General features: G+C 33.9%; 1 protein-coding gene across 4 annotated transcripts; it reads right to left on the bottom strand.

Moving 5' to 3' along the window:
- Window positions 1-1,490: 1,490 nt before the first annotated feature.
- On the bottom strand, window positions 1,491-3,870 carry LOC127793993 (probable inactive poly [ADP-ribose] polymerase SRO5). 4 transcript variants are annotated; one of them, XM_052324847.1, is made up of 6 exons: window positions 3,585-3,870; window positions 2,643-3,274; window positions 2,290-2,534; window positions 2,059-2,198; window positions 1,851-1,950; window positions 1,491-1,716 (listed from the first exon to the last, which is right to left on the bottom strand). In XM_052324847.1, the coding sequence occupies exons 2-5, from the start codon at window positions 3,236-3,238 to the stop codon at window positions 1,852-1,854; spliced, it is 1,080 nt and encodes a 359-aa protein (XP_052180807.1). In that variant the 5' UTR covers window positions 3,239-3,274; window positions 3,585-3,870; the 3' UTR covers window positions 1,491-1,716; window position 1,851. The 4 variants fall into 4 exon arrangements, with proteins under 4 accessions (XP_052180807.1, XP_052180805.1, XP_052180806.1 ...); XM_052324845.1 differs by having other exon boundaries at window positions 2,643-3,271; window positions 3,585-3,869; XM_052324846.1 differs by having other exon boundaries at window positions 1,491-1,713; window positions 2,643-3,870.
- Window positions 3,871-12,315: the final 8,445 nt, after the last annotated feature.

Here is a 12,315-nt window from a genome sequence, read left to right as displayed (position 1 = left end):
GTCGTGCCATAGTTGCCGACCGTTAGATGTATGGGCGCTAGCAATCGTCCGTTGTGGCAAAACTATTGACTGTTTTGGAAATCAGGTACTTGCAATCGTCCGTTTGATCGAGTCTGTTGACCTGTATTGCATAGTCGAATGTTATTGAACTGTACAAATTGGAAAGGGACATCCATGAGCATATTGTTAAGTATCATGTGGTCATGCATAAATTTATAAATGTATGGTTTTAAATGCTTTACATATACATGATAAATATGTTAGCGCACTTATTATTTTGTGTGACAATTATGTACGCAAGATAGGAAAAAAGGATATCCAAAATTTGTGGATGAGCACTCGACGTAGGTGAGCTACGGCTGAGATCCTTGTAAGTGGGACTTGATCCACAGTGAGAGATGATGAGATGATTTATTTGTAGATATATATGTTGTATGTATTTTTTTTATTATGTTACCTCTATATTTTATTACGTCTATTATTTATTGTCATTATACTTATTGAGTATTATGACTCACATTGTTTTAATATCATTTCAGATAAAGAATAAGCGAAGTTCAAGAATAAGTCCAATGATGATTATTTCTTTTGAGGTAGTTATGCGAGGCAATCCTGATCGAAAGATTTGTAAGAACATGTCTTCCTAGTGCAAAAAAAATATGTCTATTTTGTCTGTATTAAAATAATTCAAAATGTATTTTATTTTCATTGTATATGTATATATATTAAAAAAATTAATTAAAAAAAATTTGAGAATACTTTTATTTAGGTGAAATTCTCTTCAGTTTTAGATTTTGAGTTTTAAATTTATTTTTAATTTTATATTTTAAACGTATGTTTGAAATTTTTAAAAATATGTTTTTTTATATTTTTTAAAATAAAAAATTGAAAAACGTGCTTACTTTCAAATTTAATTTAAAATAAAATATTAAATCAAATTTATTTTATTAATAGCTTGTGCCTTCAAAATTATTAATGCTCACCCTAAATTGAAACATGCACCAATTGTGGCAATGATGTGTTTGGTTGTAAAATATCAGTTTTAAGTTTTGTCAGTTGTTTTTTCAACCTTTCATAGGGAATAATAATAATAATAATAATAATAATAATAATAATTAAGAAGAGATCGAGATGTGGATTATTACTTTTTATTGTTGCGAAATTTGGATTAATATGAATGCATGTTGGGCTAATTAATTAATTAAGTTTGAATTTATCTATCTATCTAAATTTCAAAGCGGCGCACCCCAAATAAGACTCTGACTTCTCATCCAAGGGGACGGGACGACGACCTATTCTCTCACAAGTTGGTTGCTGCTATCAATCAACGAATCTTTTGGGCCAAGAAAACCCAAAGTGGACATGATCATGAATGACGACTCCACACTGGGCCTCTGCCCAAAAAGCCGAAGTAGAAGAAGAACCCAATGGAATCGACAAACGTAAAAATTCACTGATTGATCGATCATAAGAAGAAAGAAGTCAAAAAATTGCTGGCCGAACCGAAATCCTCTTTCTTTACTATAAACCATCTCTGTTAAGTAAAACAGACTTCTTCCTCCATGTCCATGTTAGGTTTGAATACACAAAACACTAAGAAAGCCAAAAAAGAAAAGGTGTGCGTTTCTTCTGCTACCAAGTCCTCCTTTTTGTGCTTTGGAATTAATCTCTCTCTCTCTCACACAGATGATTCCCCCTTCTGATTTTATGATGCTGCTGCAACATCAGACGCATATTCAAACTAATGATCAGGCAATTAAGACTTTATCATATGAAAGATTTGATATAGCATTCTACTATCAATCAAGCAAATGGTATAGCATTCTACTATCAATCAATCAATTTTGTACCTTATTTATCTCTGAAAGATTTGATGACAACAGTTAACAATTTGTCGCCTGCCATCTCCCTTACCCGTCGTATCAATTCATGCCTTGAGATTTTCCTCTCCTGGAAAATACCCAGAGAAAAATTAAATTAAATTAGGCCCATGGAAGGGAAAACATCATCATATACTAATCAATCATACATACAAAAGAGAGGACATTTTCGGCTTACTCTGTGATCTTTGTGACACTTGGAGATCAGCCTCATGGTTTGAGGCGGCAAAAACTTTTCAAGTGCAGAGATCAGAGTAGAAAATGGCATCCATGGTGAACTTGGTTTCCTCGCTGCACCTTCAATCTTATGCTGCTCATCTAATCAAAATCCAAAGCCCAAATATGATTTAAGCACCTCTAGAACAAATGAGCTCTAGTTTTGGCGAGCTAATTATTGCTTGATGATTACCTTGTGGTGACCAGGAAGGAGCTCTGAAACTGACTATGTACTCCGGCGAGATGTGGGTGTTCATGTGGGTACTCCACACTATATACTTCTTAGGAGCCACGAGATCGTCGACGCCGGAATCGAACTGAACGGAGCTCGGACAGAACTGATCCGAACCAGGCCTGACAAGCTCCATCTTCCCAAGAATCACCCGGCAAAGCAACACATGCCTCAACCCATCCTCATCAGCAACCGAGCATTTCACACTGCTTTCATTTACACAAACAAAATACTAATTCTTATTCACGTTAGGCCAACAATAATTGTTATGGAAATTGATGGAAAGAAACCAACTAAAATCGGTTGGTAATTACCTTTCAAGTGAGGAATCGTCAGGGGAAAGATAGATGCCGCGGCCATACAATCCATCCTTCTGGCAGTGACCAAATCCGTGTGAAACGATGTTCTGAATCTCATCCCAGGAAGCGCCAAACCAGGCGTACTTCAAATTGGGACTCCCCGCGAGCTTCTTCTCCGTCGCTCCGGCGAAAATGTGGAAGGATTGGAGGCGGGCTTGTGCGGTGAAGCTGGAACAAGAGTTTCTGTGGATGGCAACTATAGATGCTCGCGACCCCAGAGAGCCCAAACCAGAGACGAACCGGCGTTTGATGATGTCGTGGAGTCTGTCTTCCTCGTCCAGCTTGACCAGGCCATTGTCAAACAGTTGGGGGGTTTCCGTGTTCGTTCCGCAAACCCCGCTTTCGCAATCGGAGATTGAATCTTGATCTTGGTCATGATCGGTGCCGGAGACTGAATCTTCCAGGGAGGAAGGATTAAACTGGGTGCCTGGTCTACGGTTTGTAATGTTATTGTTGTCGTTAAAGGCTAAACCTGGAATGCCATTAATGGCGGTGGGAATTACAGAGAATAACCGACATTGATGGGCAGCGTTGCGAGCAGCAGCTTCCATGACAAATTTCCAAGTGAACAAAGAATCTTCAATCTGCTATATAATATGTTGAAAGGAACGAAAACTTAGCTTTAGTTAAACTGTAGGGAACCGACACTGGAGATAATCTCACAACTGGAGATAATCCCACGATTCTTGCATGAAGAGGACGCGAACCAACCAACCCCAGGGCCCAACAATGAACGAATTCTAAATCCTTGAATTATAATCAAGGGAAAAGGAAAGAAAAGAAGAGAAAAGAAAAGAAGAGAAAAGGATGGGCGCAGGGACGAGAAGAATACGAATATCTTTACAGAATAAAGAAAGAAAGAAAGAAAGAAAGAAAGAAAAAGGATACGAAGCTTACCCGGAAAGCAAGATGAAGATGACAGAGGAGGAGGAGGAGGAGGAGGAAAGCACATTAAGTAACAAGGAAAACCCAGAAAGAAGGAAAAATTAAGGAGCTATGGTCCATGGAGGGAGAGAAGAAGAAGAAGAAGAAGAAGAGAGCCGACTGCTGTAAAACTGGGAACGTGGAGGCGGCGGGTTTAGGTTGATAAATATATAGATTTGGGGTGGGGGGGTGTTGGTTTGGTATTCGGTTGCTTGGCTATTGGTTTTGGTTACTTGGAGAAAGGGATAAACAAAGACGAATTGTATGCTAGTCCTCATAATTAATATATATATAGTAACAGTAGAATAATAGCCGAACGAAGGAAAAGCCAACGGAAACAGAAACACCGCCTCTCGTTTTAATTTAATAACACAACAAGATGGGCGGTTGACGTACTAATCTGAAATTCCAGTGCTGCCCTTTTGGATTGGATGGATTTCCATCTCAACTCCTCCCAATGAAACAGCAAACGCCACGTCTCTCTCTCTCTCTCTCTCGCTCTCTGAGTATGTAGAAAAGGCTGGACAGGCCTCGAAGGTCCCACCCCAGCCATCATTGGTCGTCCAGCCCCCTGAAATCACAAACAGATACCGTCCCTCCAACACCCATTCCGTGTGCCAGCCAACCATGGCCACGCGAGCGGTTTAAAAGCACCAGCTTATCCCCAAATGCCACCAAATTAAACATATTACCGCCCGCCTGATGGCTGGCTGGCTCCCTTTCCCATGCCTGCTGCTGTGCTTCCTACACATACACACAACACACACGTATACTACGTGCGAAGGCCACCCACGGTTTCTACTTCCTAGCCTACTCCTCCTACTACTACTACTATTACTGCCTACCCTTACATGTCAAAACATCATTCATTCATTCATTCATGCACGCCGAATGTCTCTTTTTTTTTTTAACCCACAAATGGATGGGATGGGGCTGTAGCTGTACGTCGGCAGTGACAAAAGGAGTATCAGCAGGGGACCCACCCACCCTCCCTCCCTCCCTCACACCGCCATTCGCCCATTGTTAATTAATTCCCCCTTCTTGCTGCATGCTTGAGATGAGACACCCATTCCAGTTTTGGCAACATCCCATGGACATTTCATATTTGGGCTTCCACCATATTCTTCTCTTCTCTTCTCTTCTCGTCTCTTCGCTTTGCTTTGCCATCGTTATCTCCATCTTCGATTGCGATAGAGAAGTAAAGAAAGAAAGAAAGTTGGGTCAGTGTAACCAATCGTTTGCTATTTTTAAAATTTCAAGGGCATTGTCTTTAAATTTGAGCAAAATTTCAGGGGTATTAAGCTATTTCTCTCTATCTTTTTTCGTTACACTTTTATTAACTTAATTTAATTAACATCATTTGTATTGGAGAGTCATTGTTAGAGCATAAAAGATAAAATCTATTGACCTCCAGAGATATTTTTAAGGGGAAAAATACAAAATAAACTTTAGTCTCAAAGGTTAAATTCATCATTCTATTTTAATAACAACCAAATAAATCACTTCATTTTCATATTTTAGGTCAATCTGAATATTGTATTTTAAAAAGTTTCAAATAAATTGTTATCTAGAAAAATACTAAAAAGGAGATGAATTGGATTTTTCAAAAATTTATGATTTTAATTCTTGTTGAAAACTCTCAAATTGTTACATAGATAAATGGTAATTGCAGCAAGAATAAGAACAATAAAATCAAGTAACTACAAAGAATATGAGAATTTTTATAAAGGTTCGACTCTTTAGAATCCAGTCCTCCATTTTAAGATTGTGCTCGAGATTTCACTAAGAAAGTATAACATTAGTTTTTCATTGAAATTAGAACCAACATACAATTACTTGTCTAAGCAAGAACTAATAATACATTAGTAGAAAATACAAATATCTCACACAGCAAGTGAGTAAAACCATAAACTTACAAATGGAGACAAATTCAAACAAGTCACAAATGTTAAAAATTCTACCATGCAAAACACTTATAACACTTTGAACTTTCTCACTCTTGTTAGAATGCCTTTCCAATCAATTTGTTCTATATTTTTGAGCATCTAAACTTACCTTATAAATATACATCTTCCAATAAAACTAGCTATTACATAGAGGGGCAAAATGAAAATTTGAAATTCAATTAGGCTTTTCAAACTCCAACCAGTATCTATAGGTATCCTTGCTTACAATCACATAAAAAAAAATAATTTGTACAAAAATTTAATCAAAGAAAGCTGAGGAGACAACTTGATATCAAAATTAGCCATAAGCTTTTTGAGACAAAAAGATCATAAGGTTAGAGACAAGAAAATTAGAATCTATAAAAGTGATATCCAACCACATTTTCTTCAAAAAGGGATTTTACTTTTTACATGAGGAAAAGATATAATTGTCAAGATATGATTTTAAAGTATAAGAAGAAAAACATCTATATAAATTTATCTTTGGACGATCAACAAAAATGATGTAGAAAAAAAAAGAGGAACAAAGATGACCATTGGACTTTGGTCGACCGAACCGAAAGCAACACTTTGGTCAACCGAAATGGTCCAGCAACCATTTGCAAAACTTTGGTTGAAATCCCGGTTGACTTAAGATCATAGGCTAACATGGTGCCTTCGGTTGATCGAAGTTGTCCAACAATCATTTAATAGAATTGAACTGTTATGGCACACACCCAATAGGGGAGTGAATTGAGTTATTTTAAAATGAGATTTTAGTGATTTAAAATATAAAACATATAAAATAACAATTTCAAAGCTTAAAGAATATGAAATAAGAAAAATTAAAAACACAAAGTATTTATAGTGGTTCAGCTTACACCAAGCCTGATCCACTATCTTAGCTCCCACTAAGAATTTTAAATCAATTCATTAAAATCTCCTACTTGAATCCAAATAAATCCTTTAGTCCAAGACTAGGTAATTATAAACCTCCTACTTATATCCAAATAGACCCTCTAGCTTTCAAGATAGAAAAAAATACAATATAAATTGAAAGAGAGGATACAACAAAAGCCTTACTAATGAAAATGAGAGAATACAAATTTAAGCACAATAAAAGCTCTTAATCACTTGGTAGTTGAATAATAAATTATTCTAAGAGCTTTAAATGAGTTACTAGTCCTTTATTTATAGTTAATGGAGAGTAGAGACAAAAATCAAACCGTTGGTGGTGGATGGAAGTGCATTTAATGCTCTAGAAACTAACCGTTAAGGTTTTTGCCATATAAAACGGTCAATAGATGCAAAGTATCAGTCAACAGGTTAGTAAATATTTAAAAATCAGTCAACAATTAATTTAAAACTATTAACAGGTTGTTGAGTATGCATTATGTTGGTCGATAAATGCGAGAGCATTGATCAACAAATGAAGTGCAAAAGTTAGAATAAAAAAGGATGGACATAGTGTCGATTGACAGTTCATTGGGGAACGGTCGATAGACGAGCCAACAAATAAAAGATCGCTCGACAGATGAAATCCATTCTCAAGGGCAGGCATTTTGCAGGTCGACACCCTTAGAGCAACCGATCGACAGTTAGAAGCTTAGCAGCAGGACAGTCAACAGGTTATTACGAACGATCAACATGTTATTTTAACCGGTCGACAAATGGCCTTACTTATTTTAAAAAAATGTTTGCCTCATTTGAATCCATTTGACTAATGATTTAAGCAATCTCTTGCATTTAATTTTACAAGACTATATGTATAGAGATTAAATTTACCATGATGGCTAGTTGAACAAAAACATTGTTTATTTAATGAAAAAATATTTTTGATAAAGAATTCAAAGTACCAATTTGTGATTCTCATTATCAAAACTAATGACTCGATTTGAACATCATAATCAATGACTTGATTCAAACATCACTCGATTTGAACATCAAAACTAATTACTTGATTTGAACATCACCATTTGCACAACTTTAAGTAGAAATCCCAGTCAACCTAAAATTAGAGGCCAACATTCTGGTTAATTTTGATCGAGTTAAGTTAAACTTAGGTTAACCTAATTAACTTACACGCAATCAAATATCAACATAGTGTCTTATTTTAGTCAACTTAAGTTAAACCATCAATTGACTTAAGATACAAAACCATGAAAAATATTTTTACTTCACAAAAAAAAAAAAAAAAATGATTTAAATATATAAAAATATTTTTATTATCATTAAAATCTTATTATCCTACCCTTGAACTTAACATAAACTACTTCACTTTTAGATTCAAAGTTATATTAGATTCAAAGTTATATTAAGCATTATGATAGGTGTATTTTTAACGTTATCTAACAACATTTTAATTTTATTAATAATGCCAACTAAATTTCCAATCAAAATAACTTTACACAAACATGTTTCACATAATTACAGTTGGTATATTCTCAAAATACAATAGTCAAATTAATCTAAAGGATTACTTGAGGGGGGTGAATTGGGTGTTTTGACTATTTTTAGAAAAATGAAAATGTCTTGAGAAATATGATACAATAAAGTTATTTGAAGAAAATAATTTTCTTAAATTACAAATAGATATAACAGTAGATGGAATAATCGAATATGCAACATACAAGATCTTTAATGAACATGATTTGAGAAAACTTTTTATAAATGTTATGAAAGCTAAAACAAAGTTGTATTAGAAGACATTCCTTATACGAGCTCAATGTAGGATAAAAGATATGCTTTGTAAAAAGATGAATGTAGTTTAGAGAAGAGTTTATGCAAATGAAAGGAAGCTCTTTATGCATAGATGAAATTTAAGATTGAAACGGTTTTAGGATGATTCCAACCAACAAAAAAAAAAAAAAAAATGTTAATGATAGATATAAAAAAAATGCATTATGCTATATTTAAGAATGAAAAACATATGAATAGCAGATAAAGAGTAATGCTGTTAAAACTAGAGCAATAAGAAGAAAGCAACATGAAAACGACATTTTAGAGTGGTTTGACCAAGATACTTAATCTATTACTTTATCTCTTTACTAAGGATTTAGAAAATATCCACTAAAGATATTAGCTTTTAGGGTTTAGTTATAACCCATACATAGATTTTACAGGTTCAACTAAAATTTGCACTTTTACAATACATAGTTTTATAAGCTCAACTAAAACCTCCACTTTTACAGGCTAAGTAGGAACCCCAACTTTTATAGGTTAAGCAGTAACCTTCACTTTTAATCAGGCTAAGTAGGAACCCCCGTTTTTACATGCTAACCAGTAATATCCATTTTTCATGCGTTAAGTAAGAACGTACATTTATTTTCGAAGAAGTAAGCATAACCTTATATAAGTTTACACAAAACATGTGTAAGGATTTCTTAAGAGAAAAATATAAGATATTACAATAATATCAACTATTCTCTTAAATAAAAGAAAATTCAAAAGATATGAATGAATAAACTACTCAACTCTCTTATAACCTATTAAGTCTAGAAGGATATACAAGTAATCTTACCAAGTATTAGCTTGGAAGTGAAAAAGAATAAGTATGAAGAATGTAACATCTCGCATCGAGCGATAGAAAGGACTGGAACAACTTACCCTGATGGGTCTACGTGAACTTCAAAGGGGGTCACCCATCATTGAGCTTCCCCAACTCAAGCACGCTTAACCCGGGAGTTCCTTGCCTATATTCAGCACAAAAGGTATCCAGCTGGTGTTGTTTCCTTTCTTACACTATCCTCGATATATACTAACTTCTATGGGCTCTCGGGGTATTACATTCTCCCCTCATTGAGCATATGACATCCTCGTCATGCGACCTTGCAACTGGTCCCAGATCTCCCCCATTTGCATGGCCGATGTGGGATTCGCCTAAGGTGCTTACACGCACCTTTCTTAGGGACTTAGCATCCTCATTGAGGTTTGCCCCACCACGTTGCTTAGAGGCTTGGGGGTCGGCTCTGATACCACCTGTAACGTCCCGCATCGAGCGATAGGAAAGACCAGAATAACTTACACTGATGAGCTTACCCGAACTTCCCAGGGGGTCGCCCATTCTTGAGCTTTCCCAACTCAAGCACACTTAACCCGGGAGTTCTTTGCCTACATTTAGCCCAAAAGATATCCAACTGGTGTTGTTTCATTTTTTACACTATTCTCAATATATACTAACTTCTATGGGCTCTCGGGGTATTATAAAGAATGCTTACTTCAAGCATTTGCAATAAGCCCGAAAAGAATATAGCTAGCTGAGTTTGGGACACCAGCAGCTTGCATTAATCTTTGAACAATTGTGGGATATTTTGCAACTTTTGACCTTTTATAGAATCTTGAGATTTGATAAATGGCACAGAAACCTACATATACTCACAGCTTTTTTGATTTAAACATTAATAGCGAAATTAGTTACAAAGCATATGCAAATTATGTATATAAGCATTGAACACATTTGTATAAATATATTCTAATATTCTTTTATAAGAAAATACAGTTAAACACGAAGGAATAAGCAAATAAAAATCTAATTGTCAAAACTGTTATCTTTTAGTTTTCTGAGTAACGACTATAAAATTTGAAATTAGATGTTGACTAAGTTCTAGAGATACTTGACTAATAAGGAGCACACTCAATTGGACAATTCATGTAATCGATTATATAGAAGCATCTCTTAAGTATGAAAAAGTATTACTCGACTCACTCATAAGTCACAAAGACTTTTCATTAAGCACTCAACACCAGGCTAAGTTTACGCGACTAGCAGAAGCATATACTCGAGTACAACTAATTGATACTTGATTAAAATTAAGCACAAAAACTTAGCTAGATTTCATCAAATCTTTACTTGATTAAAACATATAGATAATCGATTATAAAAATACATTAATCGATTGAGAGAAAGATATACTTGATTAAGGAGATACGTGGAGTTTACATAACAAAGAAATACTCGATTGGAAAACATCCTTACTCAATTGATTTTTGAAATACAAAAAAATTGAAAAAATTACTCTAGTAGGAAACTTTAATATATAGTCGATCGAAAAAAAGTTTTACTAAAATACATAATTGACTGATTTGAAACACACACAAAGAAATACTTAACTAAAAATATGCTCAGATTTCACTAGCTACAAAAATACTCAATTATAGATTTGAAGATATAGATTTTGCTTTCAAAAGTTTTAAAAATACATATACTTAGTTTTCAAAAAACTTTTATACTTAAGTCGAATTTTTAAAATATTTTCTCAAACATTTAATATCAAACTCGATTAACATAAAATTGTATTTTACTATATAGAAATATATGAGTATGAAGTTCTTCAATATAAAAAAAAAAATATTATAAGTTTCATACTCCTTTATCAATCAAAATCGGTACTTAAAAGAAATTATGAGGTTTTCAATATACATATATAAAAAGGATTAAAATGTTTTAGAGATCATCAACAAATCAAATATATTTTTTAAGATTATTTTCTTCATAAATCAAAATACAAATTTCTCAACATAAACTCTTATTTGGCTATTTTAAAATACAATAATTAATTTTTAGTTTCTTGTGACTTATTTCGCACTATGTTTTATTTTAAATCATAAAAGGCCAGCAGACAATTTTTTTTAACCTAGTTTGTATGAAATTGACCAAAATTATAAGTTATGTATTTCATTAATTAAAAAAAAAAAATTATGTAAGAAAAAAATGTATGCGAATTCATATATACAAGGCCTACATTTGTAATCTATATGGTTCAATCACAATGTGTAATCAACATTCATCGAGAGAGACTTACATTTTCTCTATAAAGAAACTGAAGCAATAATACAATCGTTGGATCTCTCAACCTAAAAATTCTAAATACACCCAAATTACCCACTCCCTGTCTTGGAAAAAACTATCTAAAGAGGCATTATATACATACCTCTCTCAAAAATTGCATTTAATGCTTTGGAAGGAACTCCTACACGAAATCTAAACACATAGACAAACTAGCCATTACAACAAAGTAGTCGATTATACATGGACAAACTAGCCATTACAGCAAAGTAGTTGACTATTTTAGTTTCCATTCTTTTGAACAATTTGAATTAATAAAGTTGTTCCCCAACTTTATAACAGAAGCAAAGTTGTTTTACCTATTTCATTTGAAGGTAGCTGACTATTGGTTTCCCCTAAAATAGTCAACTATTCCAAAAGTGAAAATAGTCAACTCTTAATCTATATAGAGTTCAGATTTGCATGGTAGATTATTGTTTGGCTACAAGTTTCACATTTTTTGCCTTTATGGGGAGGAGGAGGTCCAGCGAGGGTGAGGTCGTGTTTGGCTTCCTTCGGCTTCATGAGACTAATCCAATATGCGGCTACATTATTTTAGTATCCTTACAAAACCCTTTGGCCACACACACAAACAAAACTTAACTTGTCTTTCAATTACAATTGTACATTTATGGTTATTGTTGACCACTTTTGGATATATTAACAATTATGTCTTGTGGTTATATATATATATATATATTCTGTTTTATCTCTTTTTTTTTGGTGTGGAAAATACACAATTGCTTTTATAGCATCTTTTAGGTTTTTTATTTTTAATTTTTTTTTTTTTGTTAAGTGTGGGTAAAGACTTGTGTCCCCATTGGATTTTCAATTAACCTCGACAATCTATTTACATCCTTAAGTTACTATTTTAAAAAATATTGTAAATATTGCAAAAGAGGGCATTTCTAGTTTCATAATTACGTACAGATCAATTAGAGAATTTATTTACATC

Source organism: Diospyros lotus, chromosome 2 (genome assembly GCF_014633365.1).
Source record: "Diospyros lotus cultivar Yz01 chromosome 2, ASM1463336v1, whole genome shotgun sequence".
Classification (NCBI taxonomy): domain Eukaryota; kingdom Viridiplantae; phylum Streptophyta; class Magnoliopsida; order Ericales; family Ebenaceae; genus Diospyros; species Diospyros lotus.
This window is presented reverse-complemented; position numbering and strand designations above follow the sequence as displayed.

Coding starts and splice junctions, on each gene's coding strand:
- LOC127793993 (XM_052324846.1), bottom strand. CDS start 3,238: ATGGAAGCTGCTGCTCGCAACGCTGCCCATCAATGTCGGTTATTCTCT. Junction 2,199..2,289: donor TCCTTCCTGGTCACCACAAG/GTAATCATCAAG, acceptor GATTTTGATTAG/ATGAGCAGCATAAGATTGAA. Junction 1,951..2,058: donor AGTGTCACAAAGATCACAGA/GTAAGCCGAAAA, acceptor GGTATTTTCCAG/GAGAGGAAAATCTCAAGGCA.